This window comes from Oncorhynchus mykiss, chromosome 16 (genome assembly GCF_057628025.1).
Source record: "Oncorhynchus mykiss isolate SJ-2025 chromosome 16, ASM5762802v1, whole genome shotgun sequence".
Classification (NCBI taxonomy): Eukaryota; Metazoa; Chordata; class Actinopteri; order Salmoniformes; family Salmonidae; genus Oncorhynchus; species Oncorhynchus mykiss.
The window spans coordinates 61,274,050-61,301,091 of NC_143037.1; the positions used below are offsets into that span (position 1 = coordinate 61,274,050).

General features: G+C 43.9%; 1 protein-coding gene across 4 annotated transcripts in view; it reads right to left on the reverse strand.

Moving 5' to 3' along the window:
* The window catches only part of LOC110492417 (IQ motif and SEC7 domain-containing protein 1), a 248,227-nt gene that overhangs the window by 105,200 nt on the left and 115,985 nt on the right, over nucleotides 1-27,042 (reverse strand). For 2 of the 4 annotated variants that reach the window (XM_090203583.1, XM_021566720.3), the window contains exon 1: nucleotides 21,846-24,719. The exons of the other annotated variants lie outside the window; for them this stretch is intronic. In XM_090203583.1, the coding sequence (XP_090059709.1) occupies nucleotides 21,846-21,985 (140 nt within the window). In that variant the 5' untranslated portion in view covers nucleotides 21,986-24,719. Of the gene's footprint in view, nucleotides 1-21,845; nucleotides 24,720-27,042 lie in introns of those variants that run through there. 4 annotated transcript variants of the gene reach the window in all.

Below are 27,042 nucleotides of genomic sequence, written 5' to 3' on the forward strand. Positions count from 1 at the left end.
GATACAATGTTTCAAGTTCGTTGCAGACAGGCCATGTGTAGCCAATGTGATTTATAGGATATTTATTTTATCAGGATATTTTCTACCTGCAGGCTGCAATGTTTTTATTAGTTGGCTTTATGTAGGCTATTTTTATATAGTTGGCAATGACAATAGAAGTTGGCAAAGGCAATAGAACCACATTATAATGATTGAGATACGAATACTATTATAAATTAAATGAAACTGTTACATGAAAATGTGCATATGAAAATCATAACTGGCACTCAGATCGGTAGAAATTGTAAGATAAATTGGCACTTCAAATGGAAAAAGTTGCCGACCCCTGGTGCAGCCCATTACCAGCAACTTCAGGAGCGTAATGGCAGAATCTGCGAAGACCAGCAGCAGATGGAGGACCAGGCTTAAAGCATCAGACAAGCACAGTAGTCTACATACGTCCGGCACCGACAGAGATGGCCGCCTTGCTTCGCGTTCCTAGGAAACTATGCAGTATTTTGTTTTTTTATGTGTTATTTCTTACATTGGTACCCCAGGTAATCTTAGGTTTCATTACATACAGTCGGGAGGAACTACTGAATATAAGAGCAACGTCTACTCACCATCATTACGACCAGGAATATGACTTTCCCGAAGCGGATCCTGTGTTTTGCCTTCCACCCAGAACAATGGATCGGATCCCAGCCGGAGAACCTAAACAACGTCGCCGTAAAAGGGGCAAACGAAGCGGTCAGGCCCAATGATAACCCTGAAGGAGCTACAAAGCTCCACAGCGGCGATTGGAGTATCTATCCATAGGACCACTTTAAGCCGTACACCCCACAGAGCTGAGCTGTATGGAAGAGTGGCCAGAAAAACGGCATTGCTTAAAGAAAAAAATAAGCAAACACGTTTGGTGTTCGCCAAAAGGCATGTGGGAGACTACCCAAACATATGGAAGAAGGTACTCTGGTCAGATGAGACTAAAATTAAGCTTTTTGGCCATCAAGGAAAACACTATGTCTGGCACAAACCCAACACCTCTTATCACCCTGAGAACACCATCCCCACCGTGAAGCATGGCGTGGCAGCATTATGCTGTGGGGATGTTTTTCAGGGACTGGGAAACTGGTCAGAATTGAAGGAATGATGGATGGCACTAAATACAGGGAGATTCTTGACGGAAACCAGTTTCAGTCTTCCAGAGATTTGAGACTGGGACGGAGGTTCACCTTCCAGCAGGACAATGACCCTAAGCATACTGCTAAAGCAACACTTGAGAGGTATAAGGGGAAACATTAACATTTCTTGGAATGGCCTATTCAAAGCCCAGACTCTGTGGTATGACTTAAAGATAGCTGTACACCAGCGGAACCCATCCAACTTGAAGGAGCTGGAGCAGTTTTGCCTTGAAGAATGGTCAAAAATCCCAGTGGCTAGATGTGCCAAACTTATAGAGACATACCCCAAGAGACTTGCAGCTGTAATTGCTGAAAAGGTAGTTATGCACGCTCAAGTTTTCATTTAAAAAAATATCTTATTTCATGTTTGTTTCACAAATATTTTTTTTTGTATCTTTAAAGTGGTAGGCATGTTGTGTAAATCAAATTATACAACCCCCCCCAAAAAATCAATTTTCATTCCAGGTTGTAAGGCAACATAATAGGAAACATGCCAAGGGGGGTGAATACTTCCGCAAGCCACTGTAAAGTCCCTGTTTAGGGGACATGTGTGCTTCTGGTCCAGCGTCCGACACACATTTACTCCTGGTTCCCTTGGACACAGAGTATGGTTCCCTTGGACACAGAGTATGGTTCCCTTGGACACAGAGTATGGTTCCCTTGGACACAGAGTATGGTTCCCTTGGACACAGAGTATATTTTCTGAGCCCGTGTGACATAGATGTGAAATCTGAAACCACTTAAAGCTGGGATGTCCCTCCCACCATTTCATTCACTCTTCTGACTGTCCATCAACTCCTGGCTGAAAGCCACTGACAAAGAACATGGCTGCAATCGTTTCATCGTAGCGCAGCAGGAGAGTGGTTTCATCACGGTACATTCAGCACATTCAGAGATCGATTTATCTAAAATAATTCATCGATTTTAAACAAACACTTTCTGTTTGTCATAGACAGACAAGATGAATATGAGATGAAAGGCGAGTTCCTAACAAGTTCAGGAAGCCATGCTCTCTGAGATGTTCACAGGGATGGAGGAAGATGTTTTGATCAAGAAAGACCTTTAGAAAATATGCAAATTTTCTCTAACACTAAACATACAAATATATATTTTACAGTTATAAGGAAGGTGAAATCTTATAGTTAGTCGTTTTATAATGTGATTATACTATATTTAGAAATAATATAAGTAAATTAAACCCTTACTCATTCAGTTTTGTTGAATAGGAAATACATCATTAAATATTTCATTTTTTTCATATTTGTACTGTGTACTTGAGCTTGTGTCCTCAAAAATGATTACACCTCAGCAATTTATAACTATTCTTACAAGAAAGGTGAGATTTTAAACTTTTTTGAGTATGCAGCCTTACTAATTATTGTTTATGGCCCTCGTGATAAATAATAACTTTTGGCGATTACGTAGACTACATTTTCAATTACATTTAACTGGATGAAAACCAATATTAACACATTTTTAGATACGGCACATCTCAAACTACTCCAGACTGACGGAACATAAAAAGGAGATTATCATAGAACATAGAAAGTCAGAACTCTTTGGTGGTTGAATGACGTCACTCACACCTCTGACCATCATTCTTTATGAGGCATAACCTTTATGACAAAGACATTACATTACCCCAGTAAGAGAACAGCTATCTCACTGCATAACCACCAAGTTTAAAGTCAAGGTCAAATTTCCAATGGATGGCATGGTGTTACATTAACAGTGCTGTGTGTTCTGGAGACCAGCCAAAGACCCCAACATATTCTAAGAGCAAATGTGGAATCACAGCTGAAAGCATTTATCAGTGTCAGACAAATACTGCCTCTTTATGGCTAGATCATCATTGTGCTGTATCAATATGAATCTGCTAGTCCAGCAAAATGAAAGTCGCTAAAGGGCACACAGTGGTATCAGTTGAGCCATCAATCAGAATAAATGTGCTTATACAGAGAGCTGCTTGACATGCTCCAGCACCGACTGCGGTCTGCTACTACAGACTGACATGGAGCATTATCGTAGTATGACCCTCACTCTACTTAACATTCCTAGTCAATCACTGATACCCAACCAGGTCAATCTCATCATGGCAGCCAGTTGTCCGCTAAGAGTGAGACTTGAATATGAAGTCAAACAAATAAAGAGAAATGGCCCCCGTCTAGCGCCCCGCCCCGTACGTCGAGAGGCAGCCTACCCTACATGTCAGCACTACAACATGGGGTAGGGTGACCCAGGAGAGGGGTCTGGCTTCAGGGGTGGAGGGGGAGATGAGAGATGAGATGCAGTGGTCAATCTATAGAAGTTGAAATGCAACATGGTGGAATAAAGTGTAAAGAGAATGTGTAAGAATAAAGCAGGGAGAAAGAAAGGGCAGGATGGTGGGTTAAGGAGGGATAGAAGGATGCAGTTAGAGGAAGGAACGAGGGGATGTGATTATGGATGGCTGCTACAGGTTTACGATGGCTAACTGTGAGCAGACTCTCATATTAATCATATAATGATGGTGTTTTCATCAGCCTGATCATTGCGAAACTAAAGAACAAGGTGAAATAAGTGTGTCCCTGAACAGTGAAAGACAATTTGAATGGTCATGCCTTAGAATTGCACTCCCCCTAGTGGCAGCTAGCTAGCTGTAGTCTTCTGTCAAATGCGTACGGCAGTACACAACATTTCCTCCCCAATTTTATTCAATTCAGAAATCACATAATCACACACAACATATACTAGAAAACAATATTTATTCATATCTCATTTCAATACAAGGATGCCCTGCAATTGAACCTTGACCTATGAGGGTGAAAACGATTCTCTCTGATGTATATACAGCATTGCTGAATTCATAAAGCTGTTTCTTCTGGAACACTTGAAGGTAATTCTTTATGATAATCCCAAGCCGTTTGCAAATATGAGCCACTGATGCATCAGAAAAGGCAATCATGTACTCAGTTGTATTTCTAAATCAGAAGAAATAGATGTTGTGTATGCAAGACCCCAATAGGGAAAGGGAAATCTAGTATAGAGGATTGTCTTAAATGTATTTTAGCTACATTACAGTATAGAAGGTGAGCACAGTAAAAGAGCAGTGAGGAGATCCATATAGATTCTTCAAAACAAACAAAAAAACATTTGAAGTGATAAGTAGGCATTGATCTGAAGCCGAAAAAAAGGAAATTCCCATGAGCATCACAATGCATACTTCACCCATGCTCTACCAAGGTATTCCAGCACACAGCTTTGACCTACTACAGTATCTATGTTGGTCTATTGTACTTCCAACAATGTGTAGGCAGGTTGCTTAGGATTCAAACCTTCTCAAACAGCCTAATGCATATTCTTAGAGGTGCTCCCACAATAATGGGATTTGTACTGCATACAAGGTAACGTATTGTGTTCTTCCCACCCCACACGAAGACATTACCCCATTTCATGACCTTTTCAAGCTTTTTTTATTATCTGAAAGCAACCTTTGCTTTTATACTGACAACACCATCAGGCTTAATTGAGTGAGGTCCTCTACTCAGACAATTAATCCACACGTAAAACGGTCAACCGAATCGTTTCTAGTCATCTCTCCTCATTCCAAGCTTTTTCTTCTTTGGATTTTATATGGTGATTGGCAAATAACTTTCATAATAAGGTGAATTACCACAACAGACCTCATTTCATCTTTCAATCACCCACGTGGGTATAACCAATGAGGAGATGGCATGTGGGTATATACTTCTAAAAGCCTATGAGGAGATGGGAGAGGCAGGACTTGCGTCGCGTTCTGCATCACAAATAGAAGCAACTTCTATTTTAGCGCCTGGCAATGCAATGATTGAATAACATGTTTGTATACATTTATTTTACAACTCTCGTGCACGGTTTGGGCAGCGTGCTCAAGTAATGATGGACTGTAGTTTCTCTTTGCTTATTTGAGCTGCTCTTGCCATAGTATGGACTTGGTCTTTTACCAAATAGGGCTATCTTCTGTATACCGTCCTACCTTGTAACAACACAACTGATTGTCTCAAAAGCATTGAGAAGGAAAGAAATTCCACAAATGAACTTTTAACAAGGCACACCTGCTAATTGAAATGCATTCCAGGTGACTACAACATGAAACTGGTTGAGAGAATGTCAAGAGTGTGCAAAGCTGTCATCAAGGCTCCCGAGTGGCGCAGTGGTCTAAGGCACTGCATCTCAGTGCAAGAGGCGTCACTATATCCCTGGTCCGAATCCAGGCTGAATCACATCCGGCCGTGATTGGGAGTCCCATGGGTTGGCGCACAATTGGCCCAGCATTGTCCGGGTTTGGCCGGAGTAGGCCGTCATTGTAAAGAATATGTTGAATATGTTCTTAACTGACTTGTCTAGTTAAATACAGGTTAAATTCAAGTAAAAATGTAAAAGGCAAAGGGCTATTTGAAAAATCTCTAATATATTTTGATTTGTTTAAAACTTTTTCGGTTACCACATGATTCCATATATGTTATTTCATAGTTTTGATGTCTTCACTATTATTCTACAATGTAGAAAATAGTCAAAATCAAGAAAATCCCTTGAATGAGTAGGTGTTCTAAAAATTTTGACTGGTAGTGTATGTACTATATCTTTAGATATAGATATATATATTGTAAATGTAATATTGTTGCAAAAATAAATATAAATACACACAAATGTAATGCTTTTCGACCTGTCCCCAAATTAATATAATTGGTTCAGAGTTTGTTTTGATATTTCAACCTGCGTGTCATTGATTGCATTTTGTGTGGGGGGACTAAATAAATTTGCGCACGATGATGATGACGTAGTTTGGGCATGGTGTAAGACATGAAGGTCAGTCAATAAGGAACATTTGAAGAACTTTGAAAGTTTCTTCAAGTGCAGTCGCAAAAACCATCAAGCGCTATGATGAAACTGGCTCTCATGAGGACCACCACAGGAATGGAAGACCCAGAGTTACCTCTGCTGCAGAGGATAAGTTCATTAGAGTTACCAGCCTCAGAAATTGCAGCCCAAATCAATGCTTCAGAGTTCAAGTAACATACACATGTCAACATCAACTGTTCAGAGGAGACTGTGAATCAGGCCTTCATGGTCGAATTGCTGCAAAGAAACCACTACTAAAGGACACCAATAAGAAGAAGAGACTTGGGCCAAGAAACACTAATGGACATTAGAACAGTGGAAATCTGTCCTTAGGTCTGATGAGTCCAAATTGGAGATTTTTGGTTCCGACCGTCTTTGTGAGACGCGGTGTGGGTGAACAGATGATCTCCGCATGTGTGGTTCCTACCGTAAAAGCATGGAGGAAGTGTGATGGTGTGATGGAGCTTTGCTGTTGAAACTGTCTGTGATTAATTTAGAATTCAAGGCACACTTAACCAGCATGGCTGCAACAGCATTCTGCAGCGATATGCCATCCCATCTGGTTTGGGCTTAGTGGGACTATCATTTGTTTTTCAACAGGACAATGACCCAACACACCTCCAGGCTGTGTAACTGACAACATCCAGGCTGACAACATGACCTGGCCTCCACAATCCCCCGACCCCAAACAAATTGAGATGGTTTTGGATGAGTCGGACCGCAGAGCAAAGGAAAAGCAGCCAAGTGCTCAGCATATGTAGGAACTCCTTCAAGACTGATGGAAAATAATTCCAGGTGAAGCTGATTGAGAGAATGCCAAGAGTGTGCAAAGCTGTCATCAAGTCAAAGGGTGGCTATTTAAAGAATCTCAAATATAAAATGTATTTTGATTTGTTTAACACTTTTTTGGTTACTACATGATTCCATGTGTGTTATTTCATAGTTTTGATGTCTTTACTATTATTCTACAATGTTGAAAATAGCAAAAATAAAGAAAAACCCTTGAATGAGTAGGTGTTCTAAAACTTTTGATCAGTAGTGTAAATATATAAATATTATTTGATATATTTATACTACCAATATTAAGTCTGTGAAGTCCATTATCCCTCTGAAGAGTATGAATTAGGCTGTTTGAGGTTTGAATCCTAAGCTACCTGCCTACACATTGTTGGAAGTACAATAGAACAACACAGCTACTGTAGTAGGTCAAATCTGTCTGCTGGAAAACATTGGTGAATTTGCTTCCTTTTTCGGCTTCAGACCAATGACTACTACTCACTTAATAAAGGAAAATTCCACCCAAAACCACTCATTCCTATAATTTACTGTGTTGCATAATACTAATATATGAGAACAATAATTTATTTTGAACAAATGTTTAATTTTGTCGTTATAATAAGATTGGAAGCAACATCTGAAAATCGTTGCTGAAATCTGTTGCTGCTCAAGTCGACTACAAAACCCACAATGCAATGCTTTCTCTATGGGCTGGCTGGCTAGCTAGCTAGCAAACGTAGCTACACACAATAATACCAAAGTCAATATCAGCATGTGAAGTAGCTAGTTAGCTGTAAAATCGCCAAAACAAACTGCATTATAGATTTAGGAGTCTACAATCTCATAATGTTCAACCTGCAGATCGATGTGCCTCAGAGTGCCAGTCTGACATTCACAACCCCACCACCATGCAATGCACCTTGGACTGAAGAGGCAGGAAAATAGGAAAAATGTGTTACACACTCTGTTAAATTAATGAATTGCTGCCTGCTTGAACAGCAATAGCTCAGATACACATGAAAACATGAGATGACCCAGGGAATCGATAGAACATTTCTCAAAGATGCACAAAAACAAGAACCCAAAAATTATATTAATCACCTTCCGGTTCTTACACCGGAAGGTGATTATACAACATTATTATACAACATTATAAAGTGGGTTGCTCGAGCCCTGAATGCTGATTGGCTGACAGCCGTGGTAAATCAGGGGTATGACAAAACGTTTATTTTTACTGCTCTAATTACGTAGGTAACCAGTTTATAATATAAATTAGGCACCTCGGGGGTTTGACAAATGGCAACAGAAACAATGTAGTTATTAGTATTTATTTAATATTAACAGGTGATTTTCCAGATGGAACAAAATCTTGCTTAGGGACCCTAAAAGGCTAGAGCCGGCCCTGAGCATCTTAAGGCCAAGTTAATCGTTAGAACCTCTGTAGTAGCATCATTACATAAACCATAGTTATTAAAGTTGCACTTGAAAACACTTGGAATCAAACAGCTGCTTCAGACCACTAACAGAACAGGTAAGTGCATTGTTAAATGCCCCCCCCCCATGTCACTTTATACAAAGACGATCTCCGATAAATATAGAATCACATGGTTTATCTGTCTCTCTGTGACAGCAATAACTTCAGAACAAAGTTGACTACAAATGCAAAGTTGCTAATATCTTTGCAATTGATACATACAAGTGACGTATAAAAAGTGACGCTTCAAATGAAAACCGAGATGGCTGTATTAAAATATAAACAGTAGGCTATAGGGCCATTTCAATACAGTGACTTCAGAAAGTTTTCATAACACTTGACTTATTTCACATTTTTGTTGTGTTACAGACATAATTCAAAATGTATTACATATATTTCTTCTCAACTATCTACAAACAATACCCCATAATGACAGAGTGAAGACATGTTTAGACATTTCTGCACATTTTTTGAAAATAAAATACAGAAATATCAAATTTACATAAGTATTCACACCCCTCTGTCAATACACGTTACAATCACCTTAAGCAGCGATTCCAGCGGAGTCTTTCTGGGAGAGTCTCTAAGAGCTTAGTACACCTGGATTATTTGCACATTCATCTTTCTAAAATTCTTCAAGCTCTGTCAAATTGGTTGTTGATCATTGCTAGACAGCCATTTTCAAGTCTTGCCATAGATTTTTAAGCCGATTTAAGTCCTAACTGTAACTTGGCTACTCAGGAACATTCAATATCGTCTTGGTAAGCAACTCCAGGGTATATTTGGCCTTGTGTTTTAGGGTATTGTCCTGCTGAAAGGTGAATTTGTCTCCCAGTGTCTGTTGGAAAGTGCACTGAACCAGGTTTTCCTCTAGGATTTTGCCTGTGCTTAGCTTAACAACAACACAACTCCCTAGTCTTTTCCGACGACAAGCATACCCATAACATGATGCAGCTACCACCATGCTAGAAAATATGAAGAGTGGTACTCAGTAATGTGTTGTTTAGGATTTGCCCCAAACATAACGCTTTGTATTCAGGACATGAAGTTCATTTATTTGCCACAGTTTTTACAGTTTTACTTTATTGCCTTATTGAAAAAAGGATGCATTTTTTGGAATGTTTTTATTCTGTACAGGCTTCCTTCTTTTCAAACTGTCATTTAGGTTTATATTGTGGAGTAACTACAACGTTGTTGATCCATCCTCAGTTTTCTCCTACCACAGCCATCTAACTGTTTTAAAGTCACCATTGGCCTCATAGTGAAATTCCTGAGCAGTTTCCTTCCTCTCCGACAACTGAGTTAGGAAGGATGACTGTACCTTTGTAGTGACTGGGTGTATTGATACACCATCCACCATGCTCAAAGGGATATTCCATCTACCAACAGGTGCCCTTCTTTGTGAGGCGTTGGAAAACCTCCCTGGATTTCGTGGTTGAATCTGTGTTTGAAATTCACTACTCCATTGAGGGATCTTACAGATAATTATATGTGTGGGATACAGAGATGAGGTAGTCATTCAAAAATCATGTTAAACACTATTATTGCACACAGAGTGAGTCCATGCAACTTATTATGTGACTTGTTTTGCAAAGTTTACTCCTGAATTGATTTAGGCTTGCCATAACAAAGGGGTTGAATACTTACTGACTCAAGACATTTCAGCTTTTAATTTGTAATTTATTTGTAAAAAAAATCTAAAAACATGATTCCACTTTGACATTATGGGGTACTGTGTGTAGTCCAGTGACACTACATCTCAATTTAATCCATTTAAAATTCAGGCTGTAAGAACAAAATTTGGTAAAAGTCGAGTTCTATTTTGCTATTTGCAGGCTACTTAACATATTTCATGATGTAATGATGTGCCAAATCTGTGATTTTATTGGGTGAACATTAGAATAAGCCACTTCAATATTTTCAGCCGTAAGTGGTAAGATCTTTCTAGGAGCTGATCCGTCGTCCGTATTGTGAAATAATTCTAACGTTAATGAAAGATTTGAATGGAGAAAACTGATCTTCCTTTCTTTCGATACATGCACCAAAAACACACATAGCGACTGTTTTCTCTGTGTGGTGTTGAGGAAAACACATATTACATATTTGGTCGTTGTAGGAAAGATACATTAAAACACAAGTTCATAACATAAGTTCCATCACTAACGGGAAACCGATACCTGGCCTCTCCACTGTTCTCTCTTCCATAGTTGCATCGTGACACTCCCTGTCCCTACACTCAACGAGGACCAACAAACCCAAGGGCTCTTTTAAGAGACACCCAATTCATTAAAATAAGCACACACCGTATGGGTATGTGCGCAAGGGGGTTTGTGTGTCGGAAAAGGGAGGGGGGTGTCAAAAACTACACCCCTTCTGGTGTGTGCATGTATTATACATTAACCGCGTGACAGTTTTCCCAAAGTTACCAACGTTTGGTGCATCTAACTGGCTGTAATAGCAGCCAAGGACGTTCGCTAGCGTATTTATTTGTGCTCTGATTACACGCAAGTGTCCAGGTCAGCAGTTTACACAGATGACTGTCTTTAGCCATATGAAAACCCGTCCATGTCAACATATACCTGGCTAGCTAGCTACCTTCCTTTTGCTGCTCATCCAACTGGTGTTAGCTAGCTAGCTACAGCTGCTAGCTTTCTACTAGCTAGCTGCTACTGAACAGTGAGATTCGGCTTAAATACTACAAAAAGGTAGCACATTGTTGGTTTTTATTAGGCAGAAATGTGCATGTGAGAGAGAAAGATTGTGAATTTAATTTAAAAAATGTTGCACCTACAAACTTGTTCAGTCCAAATGGATAGAAGTCTAATGGTCATTTTATGGACGCTGTTGTTGCGTGCGTACTGAAGGTAAGTGAGGAGTCAAACGCAGGAGAGCAGAAATGTCAGTGTAGCGTGTAACTTTTAATCAGGGCAAGTCCAAAACAAACACAGTCCAGTACAAATGGCCAAAACCCAAAGGGAACAAACAGTTCACCTGTAAGGCGTAGATCACAACGCACCTTACTAAAATCACTACACGCGAAAATACACTGAGGCAAGCCTCAACAAGAACAAATAATCCCGCACAAACCTAAGCGGGGAAACAGGGTAAATATACACACAGAAATCAAAACAAATGAAAATCAGGTGTGACAAAACCAAAGACAAAACAAACGGAAAAGGAAACATGGATCGGTGATGGCTAGTAGGCCGGCGACACCGACCGCCGAGCCCTGCCCGAACAGGGAGAGGAGCCACCTTCGGTGGAAATCGTGACAGCTGTAACCTCATTTTAATCCTATAGTCTAGAACAAATGCTAACAACCCTGGCAAAAATCCGGTATAGTAGTTCTCGGTAACGGCCAGACGGATCATGACGATCATGTGTTGTGTACCTTCAATCAAGTTGATTTGAATCAACATTGATGTCATATTGGCTCAGATATGATGGTAGGGAGATTTGAATTTAACATTGTGTCAAACAATGCATACTATAACATTTAGATTACAGTCAAATCTCTTATCACATAAGTAGATGCTACACTACTGCTGTTTAGCCTCCAGACTTAAAGAACCCATGCAGAAGAGAGGGAGGAGAGAGCGAGAACGAGGGTGAGGACAGAGAATGGACAGAGAAAGAAAGAAAAGGGAGGAGGGGGGAAAAGAGAGGGAGACATAGGGATAGAAAAAGAGAAGGGAAAAAAGAAAGGGGAGGAGAGCAAGAAAGAGAGAGATGGGGAGATAAATAGTTCAGAGGAAGAGAAATATGTGAGAGCAAAATTAAGCAAGAGAGGAGGGGAGAGGGGGGGAGGAAGGAGGGAGAAGGAGCGAGAACAGACTTACATAAAGCTGGAGCCATGTTTAAAAGTAGAGAACAGAATCGAGGGAACAGAAGAAAAAGAGAGATCCAGTGAGGCTGCAGGGTGGAGGTGGAATCCATGTCCTCCCTCTCCTCCATCCCAATATCGTGAAGGCCTTTAATTGGGGCCGGGCAACAAAATTGATGGAGAACATAGTCTTCCCTATCAAAGAGGGCATGCTTATACACAAGAGAGCCGACAGAGCTCACATGTGTAACGCAACATACACATTACAATGAATTATGTCTATTCTGGGTGGGGCGATAAAGCATTTTTTTGTGATTTCGTGAGTGATGTTTTTGTTCATATGGGAATGGTCTGTAAGTAAGACAATACACAGTGATTTGGGTGCATCATGTGAACATTGTTTAAGCATAATGTTATGACAACATTGCATACAACCATGATGCTCTATATTGATGATAGGATTATCTATTGGCGAGTTATCAACAATCCACAGAAATTCAGAGTCATGAAAACCAAACAGGATGATACATTTTACACATGCATGCTTTTAGACCTATAATGGTTAAGGACAACCACATGCAAGATAAAAGGGTTTCAGTCACAATACAGTGAAAATAAATATGGTAATGAAATCAATGTTTCTACAAAATTGTAATTACATAACAGAGTACCATGTAAACATGCGTTCCCATAGAATGTGTATAGTTGTCCGTGGGAACACAATGTTCTGCATGCGCATGCTGCTGTGCCACCCTCCTTCCCACTGCTCTGTATATCAGTGCCTGAAGCTGCTGTTGGGAATGTTAAGGGACTATTATGGGATGGCTCAATCCACAGACGCATAAACACTAGAATATACCCCTGAGAGAACTACAGCTCCCAGAGACATACCCCTGAAAGAACTACAGCTCCCAGAGCTAATCCGTGTCCTGAGCATGTTCCAAACAAGCCCTGTCCAGTCCAGGGCTGGCACTTCAAGTGCAAACCTAATAGCAATCACATTCCGTGACACCAGCCCTCGTGTGGGTGCCAGTGTATTAGAGCAGAGTCCAATTTCAGAGCTGCCTAGTGCTAGCCTGGGCGCCAGTCTGATTCGGCCAATTTCTCATTGTCTTGGCGAGGTAACCCTGTTAGGTTAATGATGGAAACAAGGTTGGAGTCGTTTCTTTTTGATTAAATCAGTCAACTCAAGAGGTGAATTCAAATTGTAAATCAGGAATGGATAATTTCTCATGAAAAATAACAAAAGGTTCCATATTTTAAATTCATACCCAGAATTAACTGAATTGAAATGGAAAAGCTGGAACACACTAGCGCCCAGGCTATTGTAGCATAGCCCCGGCTAGCATTGTTCTTATTGGCCCTGTTCAGTGCTGTTAGTGTCAAGGAGGTCTGAGTGCTTAGCTGTCCATCACCCCAATGGAGAGGAGATTCAGTGCTGTAATGTACTTAAGTAAAAATACTTTAAAGTACTACTTAAGTTGTATCTGTACTTTACTATTTATATTTTTGACAACTTTTACATTGATTTTTATTTAACTGAGAACACATTCTCATTTACAGCAATGACCTGGGGAATAGTTACAGGGGAGAGGAGGTGGAATGAATGAGCCAATTGTAAGCTGGGGATGATTGGGTGACCGTGATAGTATGAGGCTCAGATTGGGAATTTAGCCAGGACACCTGGGTTAACACACCTATTCTTACAATAAGTGCCATGGGATCTTTAGTGACACAGGACAGCCGTTTAACTTCCCATCCGAAAGACGGCACCCTGCACAGGGAAACGTCCCCAATCACTGCCCTGAGGCATTGGGATATTTTTTGAGACCTGAGGAAAGGGTGCTTCCTACTGGCCCTCCAACACCACTTCCAGCAGCATCTGGTCTCCCATCCAGGGACCAACCCTGCTTAGCTTTAGAAGCAAGCCAGCAGTAGGATGCAGGGTGGTATGCTGCTGGCCACTTCCCAGCTAGCACACTTGGTTCCTTGGAAGTTGTGGGAATGTACGTTTTTGGTTTACCATTGGTTCTGGGAACAAAGCCATAAGTTTACTTACTGGTAAAATGGCCTGTTCTGGAATCGTTAAATAATAAAAAAAGCAATTTAATCAATTGTAGAATAAGGCTGTAACATAACAAAATCAGGAAAAAGTCAGTGTGAGGTTCTGGACTAAGGGTTGAAGGGTAGATGTGAGGTGCTGGGCTAAGGGTTGTAGATGTGAGGCGCTGGGATAAGGGTTGTAGATGTGAGGCGCTGGGATAAGGGTTGTAGATGTGAGGCGCTGGGATAAGGGTTGTAGATGTGAGGCGCTGGGATAAGGGTTGTAGATGTGAGGCGCTGGGATAAGGGGTGTAGGTGTGAGATGCTGGGATAAGGGTTGTAGATGTGAGGCGCTGGGATAAGGGTTGTAGATGTGAGGTGCTGGGATAAGGGGTGTAGGTGTGAGATGCTGGGATAAGGGTTGTAGATGTGAGATGCTGGGATAAGGGTTGTAGATGTGAGATGCTGGGATAAGGGTTGTAGATGTGAGGCGCTGGGATAAGGGTTGTAGATGTGAGGCGCTGGGATAAGGGTTGTAGATGTGAGGCGCTGGGATAAGGGGTGTAGGTGTGAGATGCTGGGATAAGGGTTGTAGATGTGAGATGCTGGGATAAGGGTTGTCGATGTGAGATGCTGGGATAAGGGTTGTAGATGTGAGGCGCTGGGATAAGGGTTGTAGATGTGAGATGCTGGGATAAGGGTTGTAGGTGTGAGATGCTGGGATAAGGGTTGTAGATGTGAGGCGCTGGGATAAGGGTTGTAGATGTGAGGCGCTGGGATAAGGGTTGTAGATGTGAGGCGCTGGGATAAGGGGTGTAGGTGTGAGATGCTGGGATAAGGGTTGTAGATGTGAGATGCTGGGATAAGGGTTGTAGATGTGAGATGCTGGGATAAGGGTTGTAGATGTGAGGCGCTGGGATAAGGGTTGTAGATGTGAGGCGCTGGGATAAGGGTTGTAGATGTGAGGCGCTGGGATAAGGGTTGTAGGGTAGATGTGAGGTGCTGGGATAAGGGGTGTAGATGGGAGGTGCTGGGATAAGGGGTGTAGATGTGAGGTACTGGGATAAGGGGTGTAGATGTGAGGTGCTGGGATAAGGGGTGTAGATGTGAGGTGTTGGGATAAGGGGCGTAGATGTGAGGTGCTGGGATAAGGGGTGTAGATGTGAGGTGCTGGGATAAGGGGTGTAGATGTGCACTGCTGGGATAAAGGGTTGTAGATGTGAGGCGCTGGGATAAGGGTTGTAGGGTAGATGTGAGGTGCTGGGATAAGGGTTGTAGGGTAGATGTGAGGTGCTGGGATAAGGGTTGTAGGGTAGATGTGAGGTGCTGGGATAAGGGTTGTAGATGTGAGGCGCTGGGATAAGGGTTGTAGGGTAGATGTGAGGTGCTGGGATAAGGGGTGTAGATGGGAGGTGCTGGGATAAGGGGTGTAGATGTGAGGTACTGGGATAAGGGGTGTAGATGTGAGGTGCTGGGATAAGGGGTGTAGATGTGAGGTGTTGGGATAAGGGGCGTAGATGTGAGGTGCTGGGATAAGGGGCGTAGATGTGAGGTGCTGGGATAAGGGGTGTAGATGTGAGGTGCTGGGATAAGGGGTGTAGATGTGCACTGCTGGGATAAAGGGGTGTAGATGTGAGGTGCTGGGTTAAGGGGTGTAGATGTGAGGTGCTGGGATAAGGGGTGTAGTTGTGAGGTGCTGGGATAAGGGGTGTAGATGTGAGGTACTGGGATAAGGGGTGTAGATGTGAGGTGCTGGGATAAGGGTTGTAGATGTGAGGTGCTGGGATAAGGGGTGTAGTTGTGAGGTGCTGGGATAAGGTGTGTAGATGTGAGGAGCTGGGATAAGGGGTGTAGGAACATTTTAGGCTATGAGCGACCTTATTAACAGCCTCCTGGTGCAGAGAGGTTTACTGATAGGAGTTTGACTACGTGCCCAGGAAGAAATATGTTGAAATACTCCAATCATATATTTCCCAAAATATCTCCATATAAAACAATATTGACTTTTCATGTAAAAAAACAAAAACATAATGGATATACATTCTGGGTTGTAACGGTTCATTTGAATAATGTCAGATTCTCTGGAGGGATGTAGAGTAGCTGTACTGTAGCCTAAAGGCTCAAGCATCGATGCAGGGATGCCCGTACCCAGATATTAGCTGGTAGATGGAATTGTGAAGCCGCTGTCCTGATGACGCCAGCGCTACGCTAGGCAGACAAACAACAGAGTGCGTCACCACCACCGCCAGGCACTGGCAGCACATTTCTCTGCTTTTAGCCTGAGTACATGGCAGCACATTTCTCTGCTTTTAGCCTGAGTACACTTTTAGCCTGAGTACACGGCAGCACATTTCTCTGCTTTTAGCCTGAGTACATGGCAGCACATTTCTCTGCTTTTAGCCTGAGTACACGGCAGCACATTTCTCTGCTTTTAGCCTGAGTACACGGTAGCACATTTCTCTGCTTTTAGCCTGAGTACACGGCAGCACATTTCTCTGCTTTTAGCCTGAGTACACGGCAGCACATTTCTCTGCTTTTAGCCTGAGTACAAGGCAGCACATTTCTCTGCTTTTAGCCTGAGTACACGGCAGCACATTTCTCTGCTTTTAGCCTGAGTACAAAGCAGCATATTTCTCTGCTTTTAGCCTGAGTACACGGTAGCACATTTCTCTGCTTTTAGCCTGAGTACACGGCAGCACATTTCTCTGCTTTTAGCCTGAGTACACGGCAGCACATTTCTCTGCTTTTAGCCTGAGTACACGGCAGCACATTTCTCTGCTTTTAACCTGAGTACACGGCAGCACATTTCTCTGCTTTTAGCCTGAGTACACGGCAGCACATTTCTCTGCTTTTAGCCTGAGTACAAGGCAGCACATTTCTCTGCTTTTAACCTGAGTACACGGCAGCACATTTCTCTGCTTTTAGCCTGAGTACACGGCAGCACATTTCTCTGCTTTTAGCCTGAGTACACGGCAGCACATTTATCTGCCTTTAGCCTGAGTACAAGGCAGCACATTTCTCTGTTTTTAGCCTGTGTACAAGGCAGCACATTTCTCTGCTTTTAGCCTGAGTACACGGCAGCACATTTCTCTGTTTTTAGCCTGAGTACAAGGTAGCACATTTCTCTGCTTTTAGCCTGAGTACACGGCAGCACATTTCTCTGTCTTTAGCCTGAGTACACGGCAGCACACAGCTCAGCGCTGGAACTGCAGAGTCAGGCAGCAGGACACAAGGAAGCATGACAGGCTGTTACCTACCGGCCTGCATAGCCACAGTCTGCATAACACATGCTGCCACGGCCAACGATTGGCTCAGATCAAATTCCATCCATCATTTCAGATTATAATATTAATAGAAATTCTATTTCCATTTCAAGAAAGTATTTCCAATGAATAGGCCGATCATTCAATTCTAAAAAAGTTATGCACTTAATTGACTGAATTGAAATGGAATTTAACCACAGAGATACAAAGAAAAAATTAAATGGATTTGACCCCTATGTTCATGCTGGCCATTATGTAAGACTGTGACTATGTAAATAATCCTGCTGTCACTGCTTGGCCAGGCAATACAGAGAGCATGCTGTCACATCTGATCTAGTCAGCACATGGGGCAGTAAGCAACAGCCCTGCAAGTCACTCACCACACACACACACACACGCATGGTAATGCGCAGATACATTCTGCATGGATGTACGAGACTGTCTTCACAATAACACTGTCCCATCCTTCCCTGAGCCACTGTCCCCTGGGCCATCAGAGAGAAGGGTAGTAGTAGAAATGGGCATAATGACAGAGTATATCACCCAATACTGTACAAATTCAGTTTTTCCCAGCTCTTGTGCCAAGTTGATTGTATGTAAACACTCTCTTGTCATCATACTGTATGTCATCAGTAGGGACCAGTCTCTGACGATCATACTATAATTAGATCACATCTCTGTACTGCCAGTCAGGTTCATATCTCTGTACTGCCACAGTCAGGTTCATATCTCTGTACTGCCAGAGTGAGGTTCATATCTCTGTACTGCCACAGTCAGGTTCATATCTCTGTACTGCCACAGTCAGGTTCATATCTCTGTATTGACGCAGTCAGGTTCATATCTCTGTACTGCCACAGTCAGGTTCATTGGGAAGTGATGACTATAGGTCTCCTTCATTCTGTATAGTTGGATCATAGTTGGATGGTGATTATCAGTATTTTCTCTGTAAAAGTAAAGATACCTTAATAGAAAAACAATCACCCAGTAAGTCACCCAGTAAAATACTACTTGAGTAAAAGTCTAAAAGCATCTGGTTTTAAATCTACTTAAAAGGAAATGTTCACCCATTTTGAATGTTACAGTGCCTTCGGAAAGTATTCAGACCCCTTGACTTTTTCATATTTCCTTAGGTTACAGCCTTACTCTAAAATGTATATATATTTTTCCCCCCATCAATCTACACACAATACCCTGTACTAACAAAGCTATTTTAATTTTTTTTTTTTAATGTTTGCTAATGTATTAAAAATAAAAAACAAAAATATAACATTTACATAAGTATTCATACCTTTTACTCAGTACTTTGTTGAAGCACCTTTGACAGCAATTACAGCCTGGAGTCTTCTTGGGTATGACGGTACAAGCTTGGCACACCTGCATTTGGGGAGTTTCTCCCATTTTTTTCTGCAGATCCTCTCAAGCTTCCAGAGAAGCTTGAGAGGATTGATCGGGTTCAAGTCCGGGCTCTGGCTGGGCCACTCAAGGACATTCAGAGACTTGATCCGAAGCCACTCCTGCATTGCCTTGGCTGTGTGCCCCTTCCAACAGGTTGTTGTCCTGTTGGAAGGTGAACCTTTAAACCAGTCTGAGGTCCTGAGTGCTCTGGAGCAGGTTTTCATCAAGGATCTCTCTGTACTTTGCTCTGTTCATCTTTCCCTAGATCCTGACTAGTCTCCCAGTCCCTGCTGCTGAAAAACATCCACACCATGATGCTGCCACCACCGTAGGGATGGTGCCAGGTTTCCTCCAGACGCTTGGCATTCAAGCCAAGGAATTCAACCTCGGTTTCAACAGACCAGAGAATCTTGTCCTTTAAGTGCCTGTTGGCAAACTCCAAGCGGGCTGTCATGTGCCTTTTACTGAAGAGTGACTTCCGTCTGGCCACTCTACCATAAAGGCCTGATTGGTGGAGTGCTGCAAAGCTGGTTGTCCTTCTGGAATGTTCTCCCATCTCCACAGAGGAACACTGGAGCTCTGTCAGAGTGACCATCTGATTCTTGGTCACCTCCCTGACTAAGGCCCTTCTCTCCTGATTGCTCAGTTTGGCCGGGCGGACAGCTCTAGGAAGAGTCTTGGTGGATTCAAACGTCTTCCATTTAATAATGATGGAGGCCACTGTGTTCAATGCCGCAGAACGTTTTTGGTACCCTTCACCAGATCTGTGCTTCGACACAATCCTGTCTCGGAGCTATACGGACAATTCCTTCGACCTCATGGCTTGGTTTTTGCTCTGACATGCACTGTCAACTGTGGGATCTTATATAGACAGGTGTGTGACTTTCCAAATCATGTCCAATCAATTGAATTTACCACAGGTGGACTCTAATCAAGTTGTAGAAACATCTCAAATACGATCAATGGAAACAAGATGCACCTGAGCTCAATTTCGAGTCTCATAGCAAATGGTCTGAATACTTATGTAAATAAGGTGTGTTTTTTTATTTTTTCATATACATTTCCAAACATTTCTTAAAACCTGTTTTCACTTTGTCCGTATGGGGTATTGTGTGTAGATTGATGAGCACATTTATTTTTAAACGTAGCTGTAACGTAACAAAATGTGAAAAAAATACTTTCTGAATGCACTGTAAGCTTGTTTTACTCCTACGTTTCTTAACAAAGTCAATGTAAACAAACACAATTTCAAAACATGGTTAAAAGGATCATTTTGATCTCATGGTCAGTTCCTGCATCCATTGGTCTGTCTATGAATTTGAGAGGGGTTATTTTTCTGAAGCCCCATCTCTCAGCTGTTTACCAAAACAAGTGGCGGGGTATCCACGTTGTTATTGTTTGAATTTAGGATTAGCCCTTTAACCCTGACCCCCGTGTCACCTTTACTTCCTGACCTGCATGAATCTGGTCTAATTTAAAGCCGTCAGTCAGTCCATCAGTCTGTGTCCAGTGAAGTGGACTGCTACAGGAAGACAGACGAAAGGACAGACAAGGAATCAGAGACAGATGGTGCTGCTGATTATGCAATGCTTATAACCATCCCAGTCAAGCAGAAGAAAAACACACAGGTATGGACTGTAGCAGTGGTGGCCTGCCTGGGGCTTATGACGTATTACTTTAATACTGAAAAATACCACACAAAATGAAAGCATCACTGTGAATAATCATGTGTTATAATATTGTAGGTACTGCAAAACGACTCTAGCTTTTGGGATTGTGAGTAACAAGACCAGATTGCCTGTGAAGGACTTGGCAGAGGCTATTGCATATTTATTAAGTGGACTGATCCCTATTTTCTGCACAAAATGATCACCCAGTGACGGGCCAATTCATATAACACATAATGATACCTGAGCAATACGCATCCCCACACATGAAGATCTATCTGATAATCATTATATTATAAGTGCACACTAACCAATGCATCTTGGTTAGGTTGCATACCATCACAAAATGCAAATCAGGATAAACTGACAAAAATAGATTTTTACGTGATATCTCTTTTTTTCAGTCATATGAGCTCTGTGTGGAATCATGTTGGAACAAACCGATTTTGGCGCAGGCACCTGCACCGAAACAACAATAGAAATTCAACCCCCCCACCCCTCCGGAAGAGAGAGGTTGGAGGTTCACTGTGTGATACAGGAATACAATATGATTCCTGTATCCTTTCACAAACAAAGACCTAATCAGAGATGACACAAGGATTTATTCAGCTGAGGTAGCAACAATGCTAAACTGGAGAGACAAGCATGGAACATCCAAAACAGTGTTGAAGCGAACAACGACATCCCAAAAATAACATCCACTACACTACCAGCCGTATCCATAACGCACGCGCGAGCGCACGCGCACACACACACCAGAGCTGGGATGAAATCACGCACTACATAAAAGTCGTCATAGCATCAGCCAAAAATGAGTCATATTCTCCTTGTCAGTCATCAGCCACTCAAAACAAAGCAACTCCCATGACAGGGTGATTTCAATCACAATGGAAACAATCTGACAGTATGACATCACAACAGTCCCTTCATCCTCCCTCATCACATCATACAGTGTCCATTTCAACAAAAATTATTTTAAAAAGTAATTGATCATATAAATATTAACGGCCATGTTTACCACCAACACACATGTCTACCACACACACACACACAGACATCCCCTCACATGACCACCATTCCCCTTAGGGCTAGGGTTGTTAACTGAGGGAGAGAGCTCTGTCGGCAGAGCCACAAACTCATCCCATCTCTATTCTCCAGACATGACAGGATGAGAGGAGAGGACAGAGCAAGGTCTGCAAGCGCCCGCTAGGTGACTCAGCACATGCACTGGAGACACTGCAATAACAAAGTGCCACACTGCATCCTTGTCAATGAAGAATGGAAGGACCAGTGCCTGCCTGGTTGCATCAGCCCAGCCACAGCCACACCTCCATACAGCCCCATTCATACAGCATTAGGTTCACAGGGACTGCTACTACTCACATGTCATATAGCCGGTAGGACATGGCAGAGCTGGGTCTGTCCGGGTGAGCCCCGCCGCCGGGTGGTGTGCTGGACTCGCTGCGGGGACGCCTGGGGTCAGTGCTGCTCACCACGGCACGCCACACACTCGGCTTGTCCATCCTCCTGGCTCGTCAATGGGACTTGACTCAACGGAGCAGAAGCGTGCGCACAGACTCATACACTCTCTCACATACACTCTCACTCTCAGTCACAAACAGCCAGCCAGAAAGAACTCTGTGATGTAACGAGGCAGGTCCAAAAGGCAGGCAGGGGGTGTGTAGTGGTAGAGCAGGGCACCGTGAGGCTGGGAGGCTGCCTGTTTAACACTGATAAACAGCCTCCCTTTAAACCCATGCTGGGTGATGATGGCTGAACACATGCCAAGGCAGAAGAGACAGGGCTAGCCATCAAAAGCATGGGGATAACCTGCAGGAGCGAGAATTATATATTTATTGTCTCTAATACACACAGGATCTCATCCACATCCTCCCTACACCACCTCTCCCCTGCTCACGGTAGTACAGCCCGCAGCCGGGCCACCCGATTGGCTCCCTGGTCTCCATGGAAACAGGAGAATGTGTTGGAGGTAGGGCTCATAGTCTCTCTCTCTCTCCTCTCTCTCTCCCTTTTCGTGGAATCAATGAGTTTCTTTCCGCTGCATCCCAAACTGATGAGGCTTTTAAGACTAATGAGGGATTGTGCAATTAGTTTGTCAGGTAAAGCCTGTTAATTAGACTCTATAGGAAGACAGGGTATCTGCTTCGTGGCTCTGGAGAGTGACGGCTGGGAAAAACACCTCATATGAGAGACAGAGAGAGAGAGAAGCCCTTTGAATTGACTTGAGAGAGAGGCAAATGATTTCAAAGGGCAGCCAGTGAGCACAGCCTAGCCATAACAAAGGGCAGCCAGTGGGCACAGCCTAGCCATAACAAAGGGCAGACAGTGGGCACAGCCTAGCCATAACAAAGGGCAGCCAGTGAGCACAGCCTAGCCATAACAAAGGGCAGCCAGTGAGCACCGCCTAGCCATAACAAAGGGCAGCCAGTGGGCACAGCCTAGCCATAACAAAGGGCAGCCAGTGAGCACAGCCTAGCCATAACAAAGGGCAGACAGTGGGCACAGCCTAGCCATAACAAAGGGCAGACAGTGGGCACAGCCTAGCCATAACAAAGGGCAGACAGTGGGCACAGCCTAGCCATAACAAAGGGCAGACAGTGGGCACAGCCTAGCCATAACAAAGGGCAGACAGTGAGCACAGCCTAGCCATAACAAAGGGCAGCCAGTGAGCACAGCCTAGCCATAACAAAGGGCAGACAGTGGGCACAGCCTAGCCATAACAAAGGGCAGCCAGTGAGCACCGCCTAGCCATAACAAAGGGCAGCCAGTGAGCACAGCCTAGCCATAACAAAGGGCAGCCAGTGAGCACAGCCTAGCGATAACAAAGGGCAGCCAGTGAGCACAGCCTAGCCATAACAAAGGGCAGCCAGTGAGCACAGCCTAGCCATAACAAAGGGCAGACAGTGGGCACAGCCTAGCCATAACAAAGGGCAGCCAGTGAGCACAGCCTAGCGATAACAAAGGGCAGCCAGTGAGCACAGCCTAGCCATAACAAAGGGCAGCCAGTGAGCACAGCCTAGCCATAACAAAGGGCAGACAGTGGGCACAGCCTAGCCATAACAAAGGGCAGCCAGTGAGCACAGCCTAGCCATAACAAAGGGCAGCCAGTGAGCACCGCCTAGCCATAACAAAGGGCAGCCAGTGGGCACAGCCTAGCCATAACAAAGGGCAGCCAGTGAGCACAGCCTAGCCATAACAAAGGGCAGCCAGTGGGCACAGCCTAGCCATAACAAAGGGCAGCCAGTGAGCACAGCCTAGCCATAACAAAGGGCAGCCAGTGAGCACAGCCTAGCCATAACAAAGGGCAGCCAGTGAGCACAGCCTAGCCATAACAAAGGGCAGACAGTGAGCACAGCCTAGCCATAACAAAGGGCAGCCAGTGAGCACCGCCTAGCCATAACAAAGGGCAGACAGTGAGCACAGCCTAGCCATAACAAAGGGCAGCCAGTGAGCACAGCCTAGCCATAACAAAGGGCAGCCAGTGAGCACAGCCTAGCCATAACAAAGGGCAGCCAGTGGGCACAGCCTAGCCATAACAAAGGGCAGCCAGTGAGCACAGCCTAGCCATAACAAAGGGCAGCCAGTGAGCACAGCCTAGCCATAACAAAGGGCAGCCAGTGAGCACAGCCTAGCCATAACAAAGGGCAGACAGTGGGCACAGCCTAGCCATAACAAAGGGCAGCCAGTGAGCACAGCCTAGCCATAACAAAGGGCAGACAGTGGGCACAGCCTAGCCATAACAAAGGGCAGACAGTGAGCACAGCCTAGCCATAACAAAGGGCAGCCAGTGAGCACAGCCTAGCCATAACAAAGGGCAGCCAGTGAGCACAGCCTAGCCATAACAAAGGGCAGACAGTGAGCACAGCCTAGCCATAACAAAGGGCAGCCAGTGAGCACAGCCTAGCCATAACAAAGGGCAGCCAGTGAGCACAGCCTAGCCATAACAAAGGGCAGCCAGTGAGCACAGCCTAGCCATAACAAAGGGCAGACATAAAAAGCTGGCTGCCAAAAGAAGGCAGGCAGAGTGACCACTGCATTATGAAAGAAGCAGCGACAGAGCTGTACTTCCTAACTAAATGCACAAAATAGACAACCATTAGAGAACATAACTTCCCCACATTTTAATTTAAAATTCTAAGTTTCAAAAAATGCTCTGATGAAGAAAAGCTACCAATCCTACTAGGAGAGGACATAGAAAGCTGTAGGTTGGCAGCACACTACATAACAGCCTGTCACAAGATGACAGTTAGTGACAATTGCAATAGGATGAGGAAGAATGTGTATTATTTTATTGAGTCCATTATTTAATTTCACCCCCATATTAACATCGTTATTGGATCATTCTGTTGATTTCCAGAACATGGTCATTTTCTATTGTTAATACTTGTTAATGACTCTTTTTATAATGTAACATTGTGCTTTGGCACGATGTATCAATACTGTATGTCATGCCAATAAAGTACATTGAAATGTAATTGAGAGAGAGTGGAAGATTATAAAACATCTACGAGTGAAGAATGAGTGTATGTGCAATTCTTTGTTCAACACAGGAAACAATTATCCATCAAATATTGAGGTTACACAGCCGTTGCATCATAGGGGAGGGTGGTAGAGCACATTCAAAAAGAGTCTTAGATCTATAGGAACATCTGCAATATATATTCAATACTCATTCAAGTAATGATGGAACTCTTATGCACAGCACATCCATTTCACAAATAAGCCACCTCAATAATGCAAGCGACACACACATCAAAGTGTTGTCTATTAAATCTGCTCTTGGGGAAAAAGGGGTCTATACTTACCAAACCACAGCAGGCTGGGGACTAGGGAGGGCTGGGAACTAGGGAGGGCTGGGGAGCCTCGACAGGGGTATTATTGTTGACCTCCCTATAACTCCTCTACTCCCCCCTATAAATTCTCTACTCCCCCCCTATAACTCCTCTACTCCCCCCCTATAACTCCTCTACTCCCTCCTATAACTCCTCTACTCCCCCCTATAACTCCCCTACCCTCGCTATATCTCCTCTACTCCCCCTATATCTCCTCTACTCCCCCTTATAACTCCTCTACTCCCCCCTATAACTCCTCCACTCCCCCCATAACTCCCCGCATAACCCCCCTATAACTCCTCTACTCCATTCTATAACTCCTCTACTCCATTCTATAACTCCTCTACTCCCCCCTATAACTCCTCTACTCCCCCTATAACTCCTCTACTCCCCCCTATAACTCCTCTACTCCCCCCTATAACTCCTCTACTCCCCCCTATAACTCCTCTACTCCCTTCTATAACTCCTCTACTCCCCCCCATAACTCCTCTACTCCCCCCCATAACTGCTCTACTCCCCCCCATAACTGCTCTACTCCCCCCTATAACTCCTCTACTCCCCCCTATAACTCCTCTACTCCCCCCTATAACTCCTCTACTCCCCCCATAACTCCTCTACTACCCCCCCATAACTCCTCTACTCCCCCTATAACTCCTCTACTCCATTCTATAACTCCTCTACTCCCCCCAATAACTCCTCTACTCCCCCAATAACTCCTCTACTCCCCCCAATAACTCCTCTACTCCCCCCTATAAGTCCTCTACTCCCTTCTATAACTCCTCTACTCCCCCCCATAACTCCTCTACTCCCCCCCATAACTGCTCTACTCCCCCCTATAACTCCTCTACTCCCCCCTATAACTCCTCTACTCCCCCCATAACTCCTCTACTCCCCCTATAACTCCTCTACTCCCCCTATAACCCCTCTACTCCCCCCTATAACTCCTCTACTCCCTTCTATAACTCCTCTACTCCCCCTATAACTCCTCTACTCCCCCCTATAACTCCTCTACTCCCCCCTATAACTCCTCTACTCCCCCTTATAACTCCTCTACTCCCCCCTATAACTCCTCTACTCCCCCCTATAACTCCTCTACTCCCCCCCATAACTCCTCTACTCCCCCCCATAACTGCTCTACTCCCCCCTATAACTCCTCTACTCCCCCCTATAACTCCTCTACTCCCCCCATAACTCCTCTACTCCCCCCCATAACTGCTCTACTCCCCCCTATAACTCCTCTACTCCCCCCTATAACTCCTCTACTCCCCCCCATAACTGCTCTACTCCCCCTATAACTCCTCTACTCCCCCTATAACTCCTCTACTCCCTTCTATAACTCCTCTACTCCCCCCCATAACTGCTCTACTCCCCCTGTAACTCCTCTACTCCCCCCTATAACTCCTCTACTCCCCCCATAACTCCTCTACTCCCTCCTATAACTCCTCTACTCCCCCCTATAACTCCTCTACTCCCCCCTATAACTCATCTACTCCCCCCTATAACTCCTCTACTCCCCACATAACCCCCCTATAACTCCTCTACTCCCCCCTATAACTCCTCTACTCCATTCTATAACTCCTCTACTCCCCCCCATAACTCCTCTACTCCCCCCCATAACTGCTCTACTCCCCCCTATAACTCCTCTACTCCCCCCTATAACTCCTCTACTCCCCCCTATAACTCCTCTACTCCCCCCATAACTCCTCTACTACCCCCCCATAACTCCT